Source organism: Protomyctophum bolini (genome assembly GCF_963924005.1).
Source record: "Protomyctophum bolini genome assembly, chromosome: 13".
In the NCBI taxonomy this organism is placed as follows: domain Eukaryota; kingdom Metazoa; phylum Chordata; class Actinopteri; order Myctophiformes; family Myctophidae; genus Protomyctophum; species Protomyctophum bolini.
In genome coordinates this window covers 34,754,530-34,778,858 of record NC_137874.1, presented here as the reverse complement: position 1 = coordinate 34,778,858, position 24,329 = coordinate 34,754,530, and the positions used below count along the sequence as shown (strand labels likewise).

At 45.7% G+C, this 24,329-nt stretch overlaps 2 protein-coding genes across 8 annotated transcripts in view; both read left to right on the top strand.

Moving 5' to 3' along the window:
- fnip1 (folliculin interacting protein 1) overlaps positions 1–20,514 on the top strand; it is a 61,469-nt gene extending 40,955 nt beyond the window's left edge. For all 4 annotated transcript variants that reach the window (XM_080779566.1, XM_080779564.1, XM_080779565.1 and 1 more), the window contains 10 exons: positions 11–149; positions 810–1,011; positions 2,847–2,932; positions 9,034–9,180; positions 11,993–12,162; positions 13,154–14,951; positions 15,991–16,156; positions 16,938–17,138; positions 17,332–17,447; positions 17,957–20,514. In XM_080779566.1, coding sequence (XP_080635692.1) covers positions 11–149; positions 810–1,011; positions 2,847–2,932; positions 9,034–9,180; positions 11,993–12,162; positions 13,154–14,951; positions 15,991–16,156; positions 16,938–17,138; positions 17,332–17,447; positions 17,957–18,035 — 3,104 coding nt within the window. In that variant the 3' untranslated portion in view covers positions 18,036–20,514. The remainder of the gene's footprint in view (positions 1–10; positions 150–809; positions 1,012–2,846; positions 2,933–9,033; positions 9,181–11,992; positions 12,163–13,153; positions 14,952–15,990; positions 16,157–16,937; positions 17,139–17,331; positions 17,448–17,956) is intronic.
- A 1,680-nt stretch (positions 20,515–22,194) lies between these two features.
- Positions 22,195–24,329, top strand: part of rapgef6 (Rap guanine nucleotide exchange factor (GEF) 6) — a 187,919-nt gene continuing 185,784 nt past the window's right edge. For all 4 annotated transcript variants that reach the window (XM_080780488.1, XM_080780489.1, XM_080780487.1 and 1 more), the window contains exon 1: positions 22,195–22,619. In XM_080780488.1, coding sequence (XP_080636614.1) covers positions 22,539–22,619 — 81 coding nt within the window. In that variant the 5' untranslated portion in view covers positions 22,195–22,538. The remainder of the gene's footprint in view (positions 22,620–24,329) is intronic.

Sequence of the window (24,329 nt, the reverse complement as noted above, 5' to 3'; positions counted from 1 at the left end):
TCCCCCCCAGCCTCTCTGAGCAGCTTGTTGATCACTCCGTTCCCGTCTCCTGGTTCGTCGCTAACCACCAGCAGCTGTGCCTCCAGCTACCAGCGGCGCTGGCTTCGAAGTCAGACCACCAGCCTGGAGAACGGGGTATTCCCCCGATGGTGAGACACACACACACACACACACATTGTTACCGTCCCCTCTTGTCACCCCCCTGAGAGGGGGATGCCTCTCTGCCAGGCCCCCCTTTTTTTTTAAAGTTTATCCTCCCCGAGGACTTCCTCGGATACCGACCGGCAGCTGGGCATGTGACACACACCGGTGTGCTATGTCTACATCCACAGTGCTTATGGGCAGACAGGATGCATATGTGTCTGGTAAACGCGGCTAGCAGCTCATCGGCCTCAGAATAGACCCATCTGTCTCCCCGACAATGAGCGACAATGAGCTCCTCCACCCATGTGATCTCTGCTTCACCACGTCGGGCAGTAGCCTCTTATCTACACATTCTTCTCGTACATTAATGTCCCATCTCGGTGGTTATCAACCCCTTTTTATATCAAGGCCAATTATTTGGACGGGCTATTGGGACAGAAGCGCTCCAGCCGCTATGCCATCTTATTTGATCTATGCTGTCGGGGAAGAACCATGTATAAGAAAACCTTATCATTTAAAAACGACGCAATAATGCCTCATCAAAGTTGTTGTTGTATTGTGAGTTACTTGCATGAGGAGGATAGGTGGTGGAGTAGGCTGCTTCAGCATAGGCTCAATATTAATTTTATATATATATATATATCCCCCCCCCCCTTCCTTCCCAGGTCGGTGGAGGAGAGCTTCAACATGTCAGACGAGAGTGGGGGTCCCAGCCTGGGCGTCGCCCGCAAGAAGAAGATCGCCATCGGTGTGATCTTCCTGCTGTCCCCTGACCCCGAGGAGAACAACCGCTTCCAGGAGTTCTTCTTCTCACACTTTCCTCTCTTCGAGAGCCACATGAACAAGCTCAAGAGTGCCATCGAACAGGTGTGTGTGTGTGTGTGTGTGTGTGTGTGTGTGTGTGTGTGTGCGTCTGTTACGTGCAATGCATGCACGTGTGTGGCGGGTCTACTTATACCTTACTACAGCTCCATTAGGGAGAGACTTTTTAATAAGATAGACCCAAACCATGAATTTATATGGTTGGAGGACTTCGAGAGACTGAAGCGCCTGTTTCAAAAGTACACTTTTTCATTTGCCTCATTCCTTGAAAAGGCCTGGTCAATGAGGAGGAGGGCCATTTACATGTAAAATGGCCCCGTTATGATTATTTTGGTTTTGTTTTCTTTTTTTTTGTTCGAATAATGTACAAATATGTATGAACAGGAAGGACTGTAGTGTCAGTTGTATTCAGTGTATTCTGTGAAATGTGTCATATAATCCCATATGAGATGGGCCAAAGTGGCATGACACGAAAATAAAAATGTCATTCATTCATTCATTCATTCATCTACACACTGTGGTGTCAAAGCACACGTACAACAACGTGCTTTTAGCTCCTGAATGCTAATTCAATTTCTTTATTTATGAGCTAAATGGCTCTGCCTTGAGATGAATGATTTAATGCGAGCACCAGCGTTTGTGTTTTGCACATTGTGTGTGTGTGTGTGTGTGTGTGTGTGAGAGAGACACCAGAACTTTAATGGTATGTTTTCTGTGGCCATTTGAACAGTTTTTATGCCCAGGACTTTTTCAAAATAAAGGTGCTAAAGTGCCCAGCAGATGAAGATTTTACTCTGAAAAGTCCCACTTTCCATTTCCCCCCAAAACTGGGAGGTATAATGTTCCATTACTACCTTGCGCTGTCAACTCTGAACTCTCTCTAGAAGTGTTAATATTCCAAACGAGATGCTTGGTTAAGTCAGACATTAGGACAGAACATCGGCGTTCTGATCAAAACCATGGAGAACATCGTAGATTCAGAGATGATGGCAAGGTTTGTCGGGCCGTGAACAAGGAAGTGAATGGATGCGTGCATGCACAAAACATGGGCTGCCCAGTATACATTATGGTTCCCAAAGATAAATTAGATGTTTGCAACAATGTGTTGCTTCACGCTGCATTGTAAGCTTGTAGATTGGCTATTTTCACTATTTTCACTTTTTCATTTATTTTCTATTTTATGGAATTTCTTAGATTTTTTTTTTTTTATTCATGAAATTGACAAAATCGTTGAATTTGTTTTTTAATTCATGATTACTATTTCTTTTTTAATTTGGTTTGTTTTTTAATAGTAATTAAAAACCAAAAATAAAGGGACCCATATAAATGTGTCCACGGCCCACAAATGTGTCCCGATCCAGTGCTTGGGAACCAGTGCACTATACAGTACATGTTGTATAGTATAGTGTCTCTGAGCAAGACTACTTAACCGCTAACCACTCCCCGGAGTGCTCCTCACAATCACCTGAACAGCCATCAGCCGGGTGAACCCCAAACTGAATTTCCCTGGTGGGACCGATAAACCTCGTTTTGATTATCAACCTGGGACAGACGCGTCCGTCCGTCGGTCGCTATGTCCACTTAGTGGCGAGGAGACCCATATCGCCGCCGTGTGTAATGAGAGGAGCCGCTGTCAGACAGATTGAGTGGTCAATGGCCATACCTTGTATTCCTGCGGTTCTGTTTACTTGTGTCTGGCAGTGGCCTTCTCTGGACCACTGCCCAGTGCCCTCCTCCCACTCCTCCTCCACGCATTCCTACTAGCCCCGTCCGTGCACTCTCCTTCAGGCATGCGTTTGTGTTCGTGTGTGTGTGTGTGTGTGTGTGTGTGTGTGTCCTCAGTGGGTCGGGTTTTCTAAAACTGTGTGTCATTTCCCAAGGCCATGAAGATGAGCCGGCGGTCAGCTGATGCCAGCCAGAGGGCCTTGGCTTACAGCCGCATGGTGGACGGACTCAACGACTTCAGGTAGGCCACGTTCCACTGCTGCAAGTATGCGCACGCAGGCAGGCATGCACACACACCCGCCGCGCACACACACACACACACACACACACACACACACACACACACACACGCACACACATGCACACACGAAGACTCTCTCTCACACACTCGCTCTCTAATAAAGAGTTTCATGCCATTTTGCTCCGAGGCTGAACTAAACAAACAAACTTCTAATTATACAAATGAACCAAAAAAAATCTTTTTGGCTTTTGTCCAAAGCAGAGTCACTACTGCCTGCTATTTGAAGATCGCTGCCATTCATTCGGATGAGCGAATGAAGCCGTGAAGCAGAAGTAAAAAACTGCTATGTAAAATTTTCTGTCATCTTTTTTTTAAAATATTCATCCGAAACATAAATGTTGTAACTGCGAGTCCAAGCATTTGAAAAAGCACAACACGACACAAAAAACACTTCCGGTTAATTTCCGGTTTTAGTGATTGCTATCTAGCATAATAATAATAAATATAGCTGCAAGCAGCGGTAACGCGGGACCAAGAAAGAAGACGATACGCAATAATAACAATATACCTGGATTTGAACCAGTGACCCTGTGGTCCAAAGGTGAGAGCTCTACCGACTGAGCTATGCAGACGCAGTCAGTTGACTCATTCTAAACAGTAACATCATCCAGTAACTGTCCTGGTCTTTATCCATTACTACAGTGTGTTTTCATGTACAAACTTCTCTTTGTACGCTTTCAGTGCTATTTGGCATGACCCTCTACCAATTTTTGTTGGAAGAAGGAGAAGAAGAAGAAGACAAAAACACAAACAATAAGTGACTTGTTGGTCCCTTAATAATAATTAAAAAATATGCATTAGAAGAGTATACTCATCTAAGGCAGGCTACGGTTTTATTTAAAAAGAAGAAAAACTGGTCTAAGGCAGGGAATGTGTTAACATCCTACTCTTCATGCAGTCACCATGTGCACTATGAGCTACCATATAACCAGTGTTGGGGAAGTTACTTTGAAAGCGTAACTTGTAAAGCTACAAGTAGCTCACCATGGCAGTAGCTTGATCAAGCTACATAGCTACCCCTGGAGAAATGTAGCTTGTAAAGCTACAGCTACATGGAAAAAGTAGCTCAGCTACTTTTTATTTTTCAGCGTTAAATTGAGAATGTACATGCGGTGCATATGAAACAAAATATAATATCCTACAAAAAAGTCACATGCCACGATGCCAGCTGAAATATGCCTCTCAACAGTTTTATTTAAAAAAAAATAAAAAAAATAAAAAAGACTTAGAGACTTACACAAATAAAAGAGGATCTGTTGAGGATACTGTGTGTTATACATGGCATTTGATCGTCAATGTTAATTCATGATCTTAACTGTAAAAAAAGAGACCCTTGTATAATGAGATAACTACACCTACATTATAACTAAACAACTGTTACATGATGACATTTGATCGTCAACATTTGAAGACCCCTGTTCTAGACAGATTTTCCCCCATTAAAGAAAGGATAAAACAATTAGAGGCAGCTGTTGGCTTGTCAAGAGCTGACATGCCCTCAAAGCAATCAGAAAAAGGAACAGTCCTTGATTTTTCAAAGGGGGTTCTAGTACAAGAATTAACACAGCAACCAATGGTCAAAATGAATATATTTATTTCATGTTATTGCCCAAAATTGTAGCTTGTAACTTGAGTAGCTAAGCTACCAAAAATGACCCAAAAAGTAGCTGAGCTACTTGACGAAGTACACCAATATGAATGTAGCTAAGCTACCACAAGCTACAGCAAAATGTAGCTAAGCTACGTAGCTCAGCTACATGTAGCTTAATACTCCCCAACACTGCATATAACACTATCATTCTCTCATTACGGGCTCACAGACTCCCTATTTCAGCCCTGCGTGCTCTGACACACTAAACCCAGGTGCTATATTTACAGGTATGTCCCGTGTCCTAATAAAAAGTGTGATTGGAAACTAGCATGGCCAAGCAGTCAGTCACAAGGGACAGGGTGTTCCTTTTCCCGGGTACCAGTCACTCAGACATCGAGAAGTTTTGAGTTATTTACGATGGCTCCCGATTTATTTTCCTGGGAGCGAATGATATGTATATATCATATAGCATATATAATGCAATGTCAAGGTATAAGATGGAAATATCCGAACTACACACTTCTGAACCAGGCAGGGGCAGGCTACCGGGTCAGTGGCCTTCTCTGCCCCATCCCGTGGGAGGTGAAGGGGACCCGGATGAAGGACAGTCGGAGAGGGCAGGACAGGGACACGAGGTGACACGAGGGCTCTGTAATCCTGCTCCAGTGACCGAGGTGTCAGTGTAGTCAATGATTAATGAGACATACACGCGCTCGCATGTACAGTCTCTTCACTGGCATATGACATATTAATCCTGACGTTCCTCAAAGATTCACGTGGTGTCGATCTAATCTGAAACCTAATCAAGGTTATTAACCGTCAGTCCTCTTGAGTAACACTGGGTCAGGGGCCAATCTTTATGGGTCACGACTCGAGTAAAAATCCTGTTTTATTTTTCCTACATTAAAACAATATATACATATGGTATATTTCAAAATGTTTTTCTTTTGGATAAAATAATTGTATCCATTTTAAAACAAACTAATTCATGAAATTCCATGAATACGAATTTCACAGTATTTTCACTAGTTTCAGTCCTGGGCAAACGTCTAATCTTTCTTTTGGTTCTCGACCTGAACATTTTGGGAACCACAGCTCTCGAGAACCGAGCAAAATGTAGTTTCTAGTGAAATGAGATGCAAGAACAGCATGTCCTCTACAAAGGGCAAATACGTCCATTGTGTTTTCCGGAGGATACCCCAAGTGAGGGAACACCATGCCCAGTGAAATATATCCTAGGAGTCCCCGGCTTAACAAGTTGGCTTTCTTGCACATTATCTTTGCATGAGATATGTGCAAGTGAATGCATGCAACACGTGAAGGGTGCATGCATGTGTCCATGCGCTGTGCAAATATGCGCGTTCCTTCCTTGCTTGCGACAGGCCACACACGCTGGCTGAGCAGCTCCTTATCTACGGTCCTCGCGTTGCGGCAGTCATATGCTCACTGGCAACCGGCCACAGCAACCCTAGCCTCTGGAGTGGCAACCCTATCTACCTCAGATACTGGCCATTAGCACCAGAATAGTAAATAACGGGTGCCAGCATGATCAACCTTATTGCCTTTTTTTTGCCGTCATGGAACGTTAACAGAGGATACAGCAACCCTGTCTGATGCTGCTATGACGTAGATCGGGGGTGGGTTGGGGCGGCGCAAATACCCACGTAGTCGGGCAAGTTCCACACTTGGCACAGGCGAGTGTACATGAAACTGAAGTTCAACACATCTAATGAGGTCAGAAATGCATGAATGAGCCCCCCCCCCCTCCAAGTGGGTGAATTAAGACTGATCATCGAGCCAAACGCGTCACGTCCATCTCAACGTCATATGCCAGGCTCCTTAAAGTTCACCTGAACAGCTGGGGGGGTACAGTGTAACATTAGACCTCAGGCAGAGCTGGCTCGGCCTCGGGCGTCTGACCATCTGGGTTTTTATTTTTAATAGTCTCGTACACACCAGACATTTTCTCACGGCAGGGGTCAAGTGGGGCGTATTACGGTCAGCATGTTGATGCTAGTGAATGGCGGGGGGCGGGGGCAGTAGGTTATTCCATACGCCTCAGATCAACTCTGCCCCGCTCTGTCGACAACGAGATGTTCAGACAATGACGAGCATCGAGGGAGCCGTGGGGGTGAATTTTGAGTGACCAGTAACACTTCGCTGCTTTACTTGGCTATGCCCCCGCAGCAGAAGAACTGTTTACTGCTCACCTTCACGGGGGCAAACAGTTTGGGGGTGGGTCATATTTCGGGGGGAGGGAGGGAGGGAGGAGGGGGGGAGGTCACACAGCAACTTGCTCCTCGGTGGAGGAAGGTCTCTTATGCAAGCGGTTGACACCTGCATGCTTTGTCAGCACCGGAGGAGCGCAGTATCTGTTCTGTCCAACAGGGGGTCGTCCCAGGTCAGCCAGGTTGACGTTTGGTGTCACATGAGTAGTGGTGGGGGGTAAAAGTACTAACATTGTTTATGCTCAAGTATCACTACTGTGTTAGTTAAAGTGGTTTATATCTAAAATGACACAAATGCTTTCCAGATTTTAACCCGTAAGACGTACGTTGTTTGACCTTTCATGCCAGGCCGTACCTCTGTGTCGCATACACCTCTGTGTCTCATATTATTTGTAATAAGAATTTGAAGGTTTTAAGAAAACCTCAGGTTAGGTTTTAGAAACCATTTTTTGAATCTGCCTTATGTCTAAATGTGTTGGGTTAACATGGGTCAGAAATGAGAGATTCTAGAAAACAACTTCAGACTTGACTTCTCCACACAGTGGGCTGCAGTAAGCCAGGCTGTGTCTCTTCCACAGTGGGTTGCAGTAAGCCAGGCTGTGTCTCTTCCACAGTGGGTTGCAGTGAGCCAGGCTGTGTCTCTTCCACAGTGGGTTGCAGTAAGCCAGGCTGTGTCTCTTCCACAGTGGGCTGCAGTAAGCCATGCTGTGTCTCTTCCACAGTGGGCTGCAGTAAGCCATGCTGTGTCTCTTCCACAGTGGGCTGCAGTAAGCCAGCTGCCCTCCAGGCTGTGTCGCGTCCACAGTGGGCTGCAGTAAGCCAGGCTGTGTCTCTTCCACAGTGGGTTGCAGTAAGCCAGGCTGTGTCTCTTCCACAGTGGGTTGCAGTGAGCCATGCTGTGTCTCTTCCACAGTGGGCTGCAGTAAGCCAGGCTGTGTCTCTTCCACAGTGGGCTGCAGTAAGCCAGGCTGTGTCTCTTCCACAGTGGGCTGCAGTAAGCCAGGCTGTGTCTCTTCCACAGTGGGCTGCAGTGAGCCAGGCTGTGTCTCTTCCACAGTGGGCTGCAGTAAGCCAGGCTGTGTCTCTTCCACAGTGGGCTGCAGTAAGCCAGGCTGTGTCTCTTCCACAGTGGGCTGCAGTAAGCCAGGCTGTGTCGCGTCCACAGTGGGCTGCAGTAAGCCAGGCTGTGTCGCGTCCACAGTGGGCTGCAGTAAGCCAGGCTGTGTCGCGTCCACAGTGGGCTGCAGTAAGCCAGGCTGTGTCGCGTCCACAGTGGGCTGCAGTAAGCCAGGCTGTGTCGTGTCCACAGTGGGCTGCCAGCTGTGGCAGCCGGCGGGGGCCATAGCGTTCCTCACTCTGCATATTTCAGACGTATTTATTGTTTATACGCCCTGATTCGCGGCATTCCTGGAGCTGCAGAGATTCCCCCTCTGCCGTGTGTGTGTGTGTGTGTGTGTCAAAGGTTGGTCTTTTGCCGAGACATGCTCAGCCCCCCCCCCCCCCCCCCCCCACCACACACAAGTACTACACACACACACACACACACACACACACAACCCACCACCCTGGAAACTCCAGTCATCCTCAATAGACAAACGACACCAGATGACACATACAGAGCCATGCAGACATGCACTTTGAACACATGCATGCACACACACACACACACACACACACACACACACACACACACAGACGGAGGAATGGGAGAAATACATACTTATGTGTCCGTGGATGCATGTGTGCACATGTCTGTTAGGGACACACGCTTGTTCACTTGCGTACACATACATACTCCCTTGATTTCCCTTTCTCTATCTCTCACATGCGCGCGCACACACACACACACGCACACGCACACACACACACACACACACACACACACACACACACACACACACACACACACACACACACACACACACACACACACACACACACACACAGGGTCTCCCTATCCAACTATGCAGACAGCAAAACCCTGAGCTGAGATCTCTTTTGTTCGCCCCCAGAGACAATAACCTATCTGTTCTGTATCTCTCTCTCTCTCTGCTCCGTCTATGCACCTCTTTTTTGCTTTCTTGCTTTCTTTCTTGCTGTCTTGCTTTGCTAAATTATATCTCCCCCCTCTCTCTCTCCCTTCTTCCCCATCTCTCCTCCTCCCTCAATACACCCGTCCATCTATCCTTCTCTCCCTCCCTCCATCCATCCCTCATATGCAGGACGACCATCTGTGACCTGTACACCATGCCCCGGGTGGCTGAACCCGTCTGGCTGACCATGATGTCCGGAGCCCCGGAGAAGAACCAGCTGTGTGGCCACTTCATGCGGGAGCTCTCTCTGCTGATGGAGCAGGCCTCCAAGAACCAGTTGAGTGACACGGGCACACAGAACGAGGTCTGACGTGGGACCACGGGGGGCAATTTGTGGCTACGAAACACCATTTTATTTTTCGGCTATATGAAAATAGCCGCTGTACAAGCTGTAGATCGGCTATTTTCGATAACGTTTGACAAATGTTGACTCTTCTCTCTCATGGGGGTCACTGGCACAAATGTTTTTCAAATGGGGGTCCACGGCCAAATACATGATATTGAAATGTTTCAGAACCATTGCTCTAAACTACCCTTAATTCTGACTGTGTTTATGGTGCTGTAGATGTCTTTATGTACCCAAGTTAAATGCATCAAAGTTTAATTTAATATATAAATATAGAATAATATATCGGAGAAGGACATGGGTTCACGTAGCCAGACGATGGAGATCTCTGCCTACCAACATTTCTAACCCCTACATAGAATTCAGGTGTCACCAGGCGTTTCTGTAGGCCTGGCTACGCGATGCTATACATTGCCTGGCCTTCGGCTAACATACATTGGCAGGTGCATAGTATAATTCTTTACAGTTTGTCTGTAGAGAGAGAGAGAGAGAGAGAGAGAGAGAGAGAGGGGGGGGGGGATAGAGAGAGAGAGGAAAGAGACCGCATGCACTGTCTTTGAGCACCACTAATAAAACGCCTTGTTCGCTCATCAACACAAACAGCAAGGGGAGAGACAGACACACACTTGTCCTCTCTCTCGCTCTCTCTCACTCACTCACTCACTCACGCACGCGCACACGCACTCACGCACTCACTCACGCACGCACGCATGCGCTGACGCACAGACACACACACACACACACACACACACACACACACACACACACACACACACACACACACACACACACACACACACACACAGTTCCATACAGACAGTCGCTGCATGGTCTCTCAAAACCCCACAGTAGCTTCTCTTGCATTACAGAGCTAACTGCAAGTGTGACTCTCTGCCAAATGTCTGGACAGTCATTGTTGACATTATAAAGCACTGTGGATTGTAGTGAAGTGAATTGGTAGAAAGGTCTTTCATTGAGCCCCACCAGGCTCCAGTATAGTGTAGCTGCAACTATCGATTAGTCTAATAATCAATAGGGGGGTCCCCAGACTATTGGCCGCTTACGAGCGACTGTCATACAGGCTGCTCAATAGAATGGTCGACTATGACTCAAAATGGGGCTTTTACCATATGCATGTATCAGGACTCTAGCTCGGAGTGAGCTCTGAATGGGCTGCAACGTTGGAAAAATATATTGAAGAAATATGTCTGGAATTGGGGCTGGGGTGGACTGCGGGATATTTCTGTAGTATTGTATTGTTTTATTTTGTTATGCGTGTGTTTTGTTGTGTATTTCTTTGGTTGTGTCTTGTCCATGTCAATGTTTTGTATACATATGGAAGAAAATAAATAAAGTACAAATCATAAAAAAAATGAAATAGGGGGGTCCCCAGCAAAATGAGGAACAGTTTAATGTTTAAACATTATTAGGAAAAAGTTGGCTATATGAAAATAGCTGCTGTACAACCTCACACCGCGTTCCATTGTGAGCTTGTAGATCAGGGGGTAGTATCAATTAATTGATAATATACAAATTCATTCATACTGACATTTTTCAAATTGATACAGTATCTATCTGCATATGTCTCTGTACATACGTCTGTAATCCACTTAAGTCGAGAACCGTTCGCCCCAACGACTTAAAATACCACACAGGCGTTCCACACCACCACAGGGAGTGCTTGAGTCGGTCGGACCCACGGTTGTCCAGAACCGCCACAAAAGGCCTCTTCCCAGGCTCTGGACAGGGCCCAAAATTAGCCAATTGATCACACCTGATACCCCTAGATCTCCATAAATGGAGCTGGCCTGTTCTGACATCACAGTGGTGTGTGTAAAAACAGGAGAAGTAGTCGTTCTACAAGCTCGTGCTGCGGTGCTTTGTGAGTTTTTAGTTCTGCCAACTACACTATTTAGTAGAACTGCTATTTTCTCTATTGTATTTAAAAAAGTCAAAGATCAAGCTAATTTTCAAAGTCTATTATTTTATTAGTTCAATGAACTGTTGAACTGCAGCAACATTGTTTCGCTCTATACTGTACTGTAGATGCGGCTCCTTTTGAGGTTGAGAAACGAAACCATGAGTGTGACCGTTTTGAATTGACTTCTCTGGAAGGACGTCACATTCCAGTTCAAGCCTCAGTCACAATCCCATGACGGCGGGTGTTATGACTGGCGCGCTACTACCACTGATAGATGAAGGAAATCATCTGACTGAGTTCTAAAACCATGCCCTGTGAATCATGAGACAGGAAGGGAAGCAGACGCTCGCGGTCACGGCTGAGAGGCGACTCATGCAAAACAAACACACTCACACTCTCTCACACACACACACACACACACACACACACACACACAGTATATGTGGCAAGAAAGCATCTGACACAATATGTGTAGAGAAAGTACAGTCATCTGACCAATTATGAGTAAACAAGTAATAGCCGAACAATAGATTGTACTGAAGATGATACGCAATGTGACACATTATGGGCTCGTATTGTATTTTTAGCTATATTATTTTCTTTCTTCTATTCATGTTACCCTGGCTCTGTTTGACCAGAATAGAACAGAGCCTTCATTAGTATCATCGTTAACACCTGTGAAGGAAGAGGGGAAGGGGTCCAAGTTCTTTCCCAAATGTTTTATGACTGTGCATAGAGCCTATTGTCAGCCAGTTGACCTCACAGCTAGCTCAGTCTCCCTTCTCTCAACCCCCCTGCCGCCCCTTCGTATCGTCCTGCAGGTTCCTACCGGCGTTACTGACGGCTATCCTGACCAATCACCTGGCCTGGGTGCCCACGGTCATGCCCAACGGGCAGCCCCCCATCAAGATCTTCCTGGAGAAGCACTCGTCGCAGAGCGTTGACCTGCTGGCCAAGACGCACCCCTACAACCCGCTCTGGGCACAGCTAGGTACAGTTACAGTACACACGCACACACGAAGTTCGGTGTTCATTACTGGGCGAAATGTCAACTTTTTGTTGTCTGTTCCACCCAAGATAGATTTGATCAGCTAATCCTTTTAACTTAATGAACATTCTCAGTGTTGAGCATATAGAGTATACCCAATAAAGTATATTTTAGAGGGTAAATCAAGCTGGGCTAAGTCAAGGGGATCCAGTATGGTGCATGTCTGTCACATAGTGACAAGTTTATTGGCAGTGGAAACATTGCATTGGCAAAGACTGAAGCATGCTGTGCTAGAGGACACAAAATAGATGGAAATATGTATGAATTGTTGTTGATTTATAGATCATGGCGACTTGATGATGTGTGCCATACATATCTGACTGACATGGCTCACTGAAAGCTCAATGGAAGCCTCTACTGGACAATGAGCTGACATTGCCACCTAGTGACCATGTCGGAAACTGTAGCACTAGAATAAACACATCACTGTATTATGTATTGTTTTGTTGTATTGTCTGTTTGTTAAAAAAAAAGAAAAATGCAATAAATATATTGTAAAAAAAAAAAGGAAGGTACAGGTGAAAAAAGAATAAACACATCAATAATCAGTGAATAAAAGCTCTGAATCACTGCTGGTAATTTAACCGCTTATACTAAATACTTAGTGGACCGGGCTCGGCTCTGTACTTGGTCTGCTCTTTTTATATTTTTACTCTACAGGGGTTGACACTAACGTTTGCCCGACTGCCTGTGGCAAGTCAATAAAATGTTGGGCTAAGTGGAGTTTGCTTTCAAGTTGCCCGACGGGAAAGTGCCTTTTGAGTAGTGAAATGTTAGTTCGCTATAAACACATCACAAGATGTCTGAGGATCGTACAGCCCCAGAAAAGTAAACGAATAAATAACCGTAATCGAAAATGTACCTGGATAATATTTAAATGTTTTCCTCTTTCTACCTTGTGTGTGTGTGTGTGTGTGCGTGCGTGTGTGTCCAGGCGACCTGTACGGGGCCATCGGCTCCCCGGTGCGCCTGTCCAGGACGGTGGTGCTGGGCCGCAGACAGGAGCTGGTCCAGAGGCTGCTGTACGTGCTGACCTACTTCATCCGCTGCTCGGAGCTCCTGGAGACGCACATGCTGGACAGCGGCGACAACGACGAGGCCATCGTCATGCCCGGCACGCTCATCACCACGTCGCTGCGGCGCGGAGAGGTGGAGGAGTCGGACTACGTCCTGGTGACCGTCCACAAGCCCACCGGCGACTACCTGTCCCAGGGGGTCCAGGGTGGGGCCGCCGGCGCAGCCCCGCAGGCGGGGGGAGGCGGGTCCGAGGGTCCGGAGGACGGCAGCTACCGCTCGGACAACAACAGCCTCCAGAGCAGCACCTACACAGAGTCCGGCGCCGGGGACACGCCCAAAGAAGAAGACGAGGAGGAGGAGGAGGAGGAGGATAGCAGTCAGAGCCAGGGCTCCAGGAGCAGTGTCCTCCACTCCGGCTGTGGTGACGGCCGTGGCACGCAGGCGACCGAGGACCAGCCTGTATCGTGCGCCCAGGAGCCGGCCGAGTCCCCCAGCGCTCTACGCGGGGCGTCGGGCAGCCCGCCGTGTGCAGAGACCCGCCTGGAGACGGTGCTGCGCGTGGGCTCCCCCTCCCCCAGGGAGCGGGCCTTTGCACTCTGTGTCACGGAGACCCAGAGTGACCCGTCGGAGCTCCTGTCCTCACTGTCTTCGTCCCTTGCCGGCCAGGAGGGTAAGGACTCCGAGGTCAAGACCCGGGGCCAAGAAGTCGTCGGCGATGCAGCGTCGTCGCGAACCCAGCCCATCGACATGCCGGCTCCCCGCTCCTTGGGGAAGCCCCTGGAGAAGAAGCCGCCAGATAAGCCGTCACCCGGTGCGACAACGGCGGGGGGGAACCCCGTGAGCGGCCCGATGGCACTGCTCCCCGAGGAAGAGGAGCCGGCAACAAAAGTCACCTTCCTCATCGGAGACTCCATGTCTCCGGAATCGGACACTGAGAGCAGGCGGAGGAGGGTGGAGGAGGATTTCCGGAAGCACAAGAAACAGCAACAACTGCAGCTGGCGCAGCAACAAATGCAACACCAGGCGCAGCACTGTCAGCCGCAGCAGAGGGGAAGCGATTCCACGAGCAGTGGCGTCGCCACGACGCCCACGGACCAAAGCAAGCAGCAGACCAAGGAGCCGACGGCCCTGCCGCGGATCTCCAGCAAGATGCCGCAGCAGCAGTGGAGCCCGCTGTGCATGGACAACAGCCAGGAGTTCGACGACTACTACAGCCAGGAGAACCCCATGGAGACCAGGACGATAGACAATGTTGCCAGACAGCGTCCCGAAGCCAGCGGCACGGACAAGACCCACAAGGAGCTGCTGGACCCCTCGGGAGAGACTCTCCCGGTGGGGCCCAGCAGCTCCACGGGTACTCCTTTTTCCCGTCAGGGACTACAGGGGGGATCGGATTCAGGCTTGGGATTGGAAAATAGAGAGATGGGGCTCGACCAGGGTGGGTCTACCGCGACAGAAGTCTCGGCGGGTGGAGGCAGGCCCAGCAACGTGGGCGATGCGGAGGCCGACCGTTGCCGCGTTTTTTCCGCGGAGCGAGAGAAGGGCTTTGACACCGTTCCCCAGGAGGGTAACGACAACAAAGGGGACCAAAAGAAGACGGGGCCTGTCAACGACTGGGAGATCCCACGAAATGAGAGCTCCGACAGCGCACTGGGGGACAGCGAGAGCGAAGAGACGGAAGATTGGCAGGAGGAAGTGCGCGTGCCCTTCCCTGGGTAAGAAAGACACGCGTCAGTCAAGCACATGCATTATCACTAACACACACAGGGCCCTATCTCGCACCACCCCTTACAGCTTAGCCCTAACCTTATTTGCCATTTTTTGAGGGCCTCCTATATTCAACTATAGTGTAGATTTTTGTCTTACACAAACACTAAATTCCCATTGACAATGAAAGGAGAATTTACGTCATGTGGACTAGCAAATCGGCTATTTTTGTCCTACACAAATATTAAATTCCCATTGACAATGAATGGAGAATTTACATCATATGTAGACTAGCAAATCATCTTTTTTTGTCCTACACCAAGATTCAATTCCCAATCCCATTGACAATGAATGGATGATGTACGATGATAAGAGCGCCCCTCACCTCACATGGGTGTGATTTTTACCATTTTAAAACGTTTTAAAATGGTTCAACTAGCCAAACTGTAACATCAACACATTGTGAGCATGTAGATGAGCTATTTGAACTACCGGTATTTTAAAATGTTTTACAATAGTAAAACATTTTTGGGGCGGGAATCCCTTTTGGTGTTCGCATTATGATATGCTTTAGCTATCTGCTATTTTTGAAAAATCGAAGAACGACTGACATAGAAACATAGCTTTTTCAGAAAACTGTCAGGATGTAGAAGACATTTTTAGAATCTGATCTCAGGTCAGAATGGGTTAAGGATAAGGGGTAAGGGGTGGCGCAGTATATAGCGTATACACATGACTGAGGAATAGTATTCCTCAGTCATGTGTCCTCCAGCATGGGCGTGTTACTGTGAACTGGTGACCTGCCAGAATATGTGACCATTTCGTGGACTTCGCGTGACTTACATGGAGGTCTTTAAATACGTGGCCTGAATACCGCCAGGTTGAACTCAAACTAATAAACAAACCACAATGATCTACGATCGGAAACCTGATGTGATGTCTATACACAGTGCTTTTGCCACATATTCTGGTTCCAGTGCTCAAGCAGAGCAGACACTTCTGACGGCCAAACTCACCGACTGCATGGTTCTGTTTTTCCGTCGACAGGGCGAAGCTGGTGGAGCACTACTCCAAGCCAAGCATTGCCAACTTCGGCAGGTCACTGTTCGGAGGGTACTGCCCCACCTACGTGCCAGACTTCGTGTTGCAGGGGTTGCCCAGCGATGAGAAGCTACGTCAGGGACTGATGGCTGAATTATCCCATGCTGTACAGGTAACAGGAAAATACGGTCATTTTATTAATTAGCCAAGAGCGCCATCCGTTGTACAAACCAAAACAAGAATGACATCATTAACTGCCAGGCGCAACAAGCACTGTCCTTTTGTTGGTTCAATCACTGTTTTGTTATGGCTTTCCTGTAGCTAAAGTTAGCTCAAAACATTAGCTGTTGTCACTCGCTCCACCGCTGCAGCCTTTCTGACTCATGACTAGGTCACTACTAGAAGCACTAGTAGCCTCGGGTTGTTGCTTGCTGTCCCATTGGCTAGAGGTAGCCTGAGACGAGGCAGCCAATCAGGACTAGGTCATCACTATGACTAGGTCGTCAATAAATCCTGTCCCGTTGTAAGCCAGATTTACACCTGGCAAAAAACTCAAAATCCACGTTTTAACTCGGGTTCAGCATTTCACAATGAAGATATGGACGTTTTTGAAACGCGCAACGAATGGCTCTCATTACCAACAATCCGGTGTGCAATCATAGTGAAGATGAATATTCTGTGACTATTATAAGGTGAGGTATAAAACGAATAATAGCCAGCAGTGAGGGCATTTTTGGTTAAATAAATGTGGCAGTCAAAATCTTAATTTTTACCGAAATCACAGAATCGATTAATGAACAATGACAGAAATGACTGCCTTTCAGCTTGTATTTTTTATTTATTTATTGCAGAGTATCCCTTTTAGTTAATTTGACAGAAACCATTGTCCTTGACTGCTGGCAGCGGTGATTACACATGCCGAACCCTCTCTCTGCTGGTTTCTCTGTCCACAGCATCCGGTACTGGATGAGCCCATAGCGGAGGCCGTCTGCATTATAGCAGACACAGAGAAATGGACGGTGCAGGTGGCCAGCAGTCAGAGACGAGCCACAGACATCACCAAGCTGGGGAAGGAGGTGCTGGTGTCCAACCTGGTCTCCAGTCTGCTGCACTCCACTCACCAGCTCTACAAACTCAACCTTTCACCCAACTTTGTAAGTGACGTACTTCTGGAGGACATACAATGATTTTTATTCCTCTTTATCTGCAGCTGTAAGGCTGGCATATGAAGATCAAATCAATTATATCGGTAGAACTAATGCAATTGATTATAAAGAAATAATCTATTTTGGAGTTACAAAATGACTGATTTATTGTTATTATTAACCATGTGTCTCTCTTGTTTAGTGTATAATGCACCTTGAGGACAGACTTCAGGAGATCTACTTCAAAAGTAAGATGCTGGCTGAGTATCTGAAGGGACAGACCAGAGTCCATGTCAAAGAACTTGGCATGGTCCTAGGGTAGGTTACTCTCTCTGCTTTTGCATGTTTATCAGTGGCTATCATTCCATAACCATGCCTTGTGTACAGTCAAAATAAAATATATGTAGTCGGGAGGAAACCACCTAACTCCAAAACTCAGGAAATTAAGAAAACCTTATGTTTTTAAAACAAAGCAATACTACCTCATCAAAGTTGGTGTTGTGACTTTATATATTGTCAATTACTTGCATGAGCACGGGAGAGGTGGTGGAGTTATGTGCTTCACCCATAAGTTCACCGGACAGTTTGAGCGTCCAAGAGGTTTTTTCTAAAGCGCGTTTTATTACTTGTCATTGGTTCAATATTTTCTAAACAACACACAGATGTAAAGGCTGTTCAATAGCCCTAATTTATCCAAAGAATAATCAAAAACCTCACAAATTGAGTTAGGTGGTTTCCTCCCGATAACAACAATATATAAAAACTACATGCAAATCAGCATAGACACAATTGGTCTTGTCCTAATCCAGGTTCTTTAATTATTCCAGGATCGAGTCTAGCGACCTCCCCTTGTTGGCAGCAGTGGCAAGCACTCACTCCCCCTACGTGGCTCAGATCCTGCTTTAGACTGCTTCAGCGCCACAAAGGCCCAAAGTGGGAATCATGCATTCAGGCCCGTTGGTGCAACCAACCATGACCCTCAAATGGCCGTCCATGTTCCATGCTGGCCCCAAAGCAAGCATCCTGCTCTGTATACTGATGCTGTTTGAGGCTACACAGAGAGCCTGTGAACATCACTGATCCTTGGACCGAAGGGGACCACAGCCTGAGCCTCCCCTCACCACCACCAGAGAGACCGCTGTTTGGATGTAAGCTGATGCTGGTGCGGTACTGATATTGTACCACTAGGGGGAGGCAGAGTCGCAGAGACCACCAACTCAAAACTGAGGCTTTTGCCCATGTCATTACTTGACATTCACATGTTTTTGAATGTTTCTTTTAACAACAAAACTTTTAGTTTTTTTTTGTTTGTTTTTTTCCACATACAAGCCAAAGACTTAATTTTATCCCTGTTGAGATATCTGAAACAAAATGTATCTGATTTCTACTGATTTTTATTTCCCCTGTACAATCTTATACCCAGCCATAGGAAGCAAAGGATGGGAATGGGATGGACTTTGACATTTACTTCATAGTAAATATCATTATCTATCTCACTTTATGCCAATTATTTTCATTTATCTTCATGTATTTGTTTACAAGTGAACTTGTCCCCGATATATTTTGACGGGAGGTTTCTCTTTGTTAAATTACATTGCACGGCTCCATGAAGCCTAATTTCAGGCCACCTGAGGGCAATCAATGCACACACAGTGATTTTGTTGTTGTTGTTGTTGTTGTCGTCAACAAACTGGTTTTGAAATGGCCTCAAGGTGGCTTTGACATTCTTTTCATACTGTAGGTGCAGCACTACCTCGGATCTCACTGTGGGTAACGGATATTACACACATTATGGTTTCCCTAAGTAGTAAAAACCTGAGGTACACTTTTTAATGCTATTTTCATCACAGGGATGCCAGAGCAAACTGTGTGTGGACACTATGCTGTGCTGTTGGTGAACAAAGGGAGGGCACTATTATTATTATTATTCCTGAAAATGACGGGGGAGGGGGGGGGAGGCTGCATATTTTAGCTTGAGAATATAACAAAGAAGGGCCCATTTCTACTGTGGAAGAACCTAAAAACAACCATTATCTACATATATTTTCAAACCAAAATGCTGAAATATTTTCACACTTTTATAGCTTTGCCACCTTCATGTGATGTTTACGGCCTTTACGCTCACTTTAGGACACGCACGTTGAGAAACAAGGTGGACATCGTAGAGTGCAAAATATATATCGGTAATAGGTATACACTATTTTCGGACATCTTACATGATTGATATGTTAATTTTAAACACCAGTACCAAGAAACGCAAAACCATGAGTACTACGTTGATTTTATTTTGTTTTTAAAACAACCATGACGTGTGCGTGCGTGCGACGTGTGTGTGTGTTTGTGTGTGTGTGTGGAGGAGAGTGTTGGAGGTTATGCCATATAACCAGGGTGCGATTTTCTGAGGGGGGGTGGGGGTGCCTACCTTGTGTTTTTGACTTCCTAATCATACAATTGAATCTACAATGGGTTTGGTTGGATCTTTTACTTTTGCAACAGAGGGACATGGTGCAACTTTGTACATCCCTATTTTGGGCAAACTTTCCAAACTGTTATTATTTTTATTATTTGTAGTTTTTTTTAAGCTTGTAGATTGGCTCTTCATCATACGGTAAAGTACGTGGGGCATAAGTGGTTAAGTATGATATTAGCTTGGTTACACACACGATCTGAGCTGCATGTTGCAGGTGGTGAACAGCATTGTTGTACTAGGCTGTTTCGCTATTGTCTACCATGGCGTGACAAATCCCTCCACCGTGCACAAATCGCTACATTTGTTGCAAGATTAGAAAGTGGCTTTTTATCTCCCTGTCGTTGTCCTGCTAAACCGAATGCTGTCCATTGCTTCATTTGCCAATTTTCCACTGGGTATCCCTCCCCCCCCCCCCCCCCCCCCCCATTTCAAAACTAACATCAACTTGTTCTTTGTTTTCTTTATCTTTATCTTTATTTTATTATTTTTTTAACATGAAATTAAATCGCACCCTGAATATAGCAGTCTTAATGGACGTGTGGCATGAATGCATCCGAGGCTCCTGGAGATTTTATTTTGCTGGTAAAAATGATGTGTATGTACTTATTATTGTATGAATGGTGCCCTGCTTCTGCAGGGTTATGTGCTATTATTACAGCCTCCATTTTGTACAAGCCCATGATTACATTGGGAAGGTATAAGTTTCTATTGACTTTCTTCCCCCCCCCCTGTTTTTGTTATATGTATAACTTATTTAGTATGGCTATGGTGTGTGTAATGGTTCATGTAAAATTGTACATATTCAGTTTATTTCCATTTTATTTGTACAGAATGTCTTTAAGAATGGTTTCTTATTGAATTATCTTTTCCCAATTTTATGGGAATGTTGTGCAATAAAGATGCCGATGTTAGGAACTTAAGCCTTTTCTTTTTCTTTTAGAAGCAATCTTTAACATAAAAACTAACATAAGTACACAACAGTACATAACGGTGTTCAAAATGTTTTTGTAACGCATGATGAATTAACTTAAGATCAGAGCCTTGCATACAGGAGGGGAAAAAAAAGGTTCTGTACAGATGGTAACAGAAATAGGAGACAGACAAAACAAATGGAGGGAAGTAACATTTATAACAAGGTGAACTCCTCTTCATTAATCCTGACAGTCAGTGAAATAATACAAGCTTGAACAGCGATAAACACTCAGGCCAGCTCCTCCAAACTTGATATGAGTTAAAGTTCAGTGCCACAAGTTAAATGTAGCCTTGGAAGGCCTGGGCCGTGGTTCAGCGGTCCAGCCACCTTGGTTGGTAATCCAGTCTGGCAGTGTGCTGCGGGTTCGACTCCCGATCTTGGAGGACCTTACAGTCTCTCCCGGATCTCTCTCACCATTTCCTGTCAGCCTACTGTCTATCGCTCTATAAAAAGTTTAGCCTTGGAAACCGAAGGCGTTTTTTTTTTTACTGTAAGTTAATCTTTTTGTGTCTCATTCCACACTGATGGAACTGGCACACAACAGTATTGTGTCCTGTGTGCGAAGCTGGTATTATTAATTTGTCTGCTGGTGATAAGCTATCTACAATACATAAGAATATGGTGGCTGTTTCGGGCCAGCCCAGTACACTACACACTACACTGGTGTCTCTGTTTATTTAGAGAGAATCTACACTGTGAAAATGTTTTACTTTTTTTTAGATTAGCATGAAAAAGGACAGAAATCAGTAGGCTATGTTATGAGGATTTTAATCATCACCATTTCTATTTCGTTATTTTGGATGCATGCATGTAATAGGAGCTCAAACACTCCTTCCTCTATGAATCTAATTATACGGGAGCAGTTCCAGGCTTTGTTCCCTGACATTAAATGAAAGATTATATTCTGTTTTTCAGCTTCGGGGTAGGTCTGCGGCCTAATAATCTGAGTTCCCAGAAGCTATCTTTTAGGAAAGCAGCTGAGCTCTTCGGGGGTAAAGAAAGCTATAGCCTAGGGATGATTTCTCCAATGATATAAAAGTCATGAGTTCATAATAGGATCATGTTAATGATCCAACATTGCCCCATTATGAGTCATTTCCGCCCCAGTGGGGATGCGTATGCGTTACCTTTTTATCTGCACCCTCATCCTGTCAGACCACGCGGAGGGAGAGTTACGCAACAGGTGTCATGTCAGTCATGTCATGTCATGTCAGTCAACAACTGCACGATGATTATGATATGCAAAGCAGTGCCCCCCTCCCCATATATATATATATATATATATATATATATATATATATATATATATATATATATATATATATATATATATATCATAATCATCATGCAGTATATAATTTTTTTTAATATGGCAACTATGCTGTTTAATACCGACACAAAAAGTTTTATTCTGTATTATTATTATTATTACGGAGTGGCGTGCTGTCAAACGCCGGTCAAATAATATGCTTATTATGAGGAGGAGGCAGGAAAGGAAAGGAGGCGTGAGGTGAGGAGGAGGAGTCGAGGGGACGAGAGAGGGAGGGAGGACCACTGAGCTGCGGCTAGCAGACAGATGTCGTCAACTCTTTGGGAGGGATCTAAAAAAAAAAAAAAAAAGCCCAACTCCTGGATCAAGAAGAGAAGCTACCGAAATAACCGAAAAGAGTGGAGATTATTTCGTGCCACCAAAGATGTACAGGTTTCATGACAGTTTCACGTCGTTAGTTCCCACTTCAGCGTGACAGATGCTCTTTATTCTGTGCAGTAACTCTGAAGAGCTCCAGTCCGTAAGGTTCGTTCTGTCCTGGAGTGTCGGGATGTGAGTGTCAAACGGGATTATAGATTGGGGGAGAGGACACGAGAAGTGAAAGTGAGTTTTTTTCCCTCTCTCACTCACTCAAGTGGAGTTATCCATTTTTTTGCCCCGGAGGATTTAAACCTTTTTTTTAAAAGCTACGAAGTTATGATGAAAATGACCGGAGGAGCGATGGAAAGTTCTTTCAAACAAGCTTTGAAGAAACCGCCCTCCCTGCGGACCGCAGAGGTAAACGTTTAGCATGTGTTGCTAACTGCTGTGCTAACTGAACTGCTGCAAACTGCTTCTTCACTGTGGTGTGGTTGTTTGTTGTGTCAAATTGCTTTGCTTCCAAAGTTCCAATATGTATCTGTGTGGGAGTTTTACGTTATAGTCTGTCTGTTGCTACCCATCTCTGTCTCAATAAGTTGTGGGAAAGTGTCTGGGTCAGTTTTATTCTAGTGAAATCAATGCAAGCGTGCACCACCACCACAAGTCGAGGTCTTGGTTAGGATATACAACTAACAGCAGTACTCATAAAACAAAACCGTAGCAGTGTAGAAGTCCGGACGGAATGGAAACCCAGAAGTATAGAGGTCCTGGTAGACTAGAAAACAACAAGCAATACAAGACCCTTGTACAAACCATACTATGACAAGGTCATAGTATGAAGCACTGGGTTTCATGCATTCAAATGAGTTGCAAGCCAGCTAAAGAAAAAAAGAAACATCCCCTATAGTTATTTAAATGCATGACGTTATTTCTAAGCTGGGAAATGTTTTTTCCCTGTTCAAAACCTCCACTGAATGAAACCAGTTGAGGTTTAGTGTGTCACTGTTGCTTTCTCATCCCACCATCCTCCTCCTTGCTGTGCCTCCTCCAACTGAAGCTGTGGAATCACAGCTGGCTTGTCACTGCTTTGGCCAATGCTATTCTAGACCCCAAAATAGCACACACACAGCACCATACTCTCATGTTCAGCTGCTGGTAATAGTTTTTGAGATGCAAGCACTTTTTCAAAGCACAACTGGCTTCCCTAAACCACTATAGCTTGCCGTCGGCTCTGCAGCTTTGTAAAAAAAAAAGTCCCTTTTGATGGGCATTGATCCTCTGTTTGTTTGTGTGTGCATGGTGCCTAGAAAGCCTCTTTCATACCACCTTTTTCAGAGAGTGCTTTTGTGCACTGCTAAACAAACCCATGACAACCGTGTTTGGTTTTCAACACAGTATGTCATGGGAGTCGGGCAGGTCTGTGATTTTTGTGAGTGACTGGCTGATGTAGCCCTCAGTCCGCAGTCAACACATGTGCTGTCGCCTCACAGCTAGAAGGTCCTGGGTTCGATTCCCGCTGGGGGCGTGTTCCCTCCTCCGCGGTGCGTCATCAGTGCCCATACCCGAGGTGGGGTTGGCGAAAGGGCCTTTCTGTGTGGACTGGAGTTTGCATGTTCTCCCCGTGTCCCTAGGGAAAATTATCTAATGATTAGATAATTGGCACTGGGTGAAAAAACTGAGTTGCAAACTCGTGGGATAAAAAATTATATATATTTTTTTGACGGCATCTAAAAGGTTGGATTTGTCATGGATACGTATGATTTGTTCGAATTAACCACAGCCTTAATATTTTTATTCAATGCTGAGTCCTACCCTAAATACTGGTAAATCCCTCTGTATTTGTACAGTAGAGGCATAAAGAAGTGAGAGGATTTTGTAGAGGGCATGAAATACAGCAGACAAAGCTAGCCCCATGCCACTCTCAAAGCCCGTCTTATTTTCATGGATTTAGCTTGTCAGAGTTATTGTATCATGAGATAATATTCCAACAAGCAACAACCAGCCCCAATACATAAAGTAAAGTTGCCTTCATCTTCTGTTCTGTATTGAAATTGTTGGTCACATTAAGGTCCAGGAGCTGGTTAAGGTTGTCCCAGCCTGCATCAGGGAGTTGGCTGACCAGTCCCT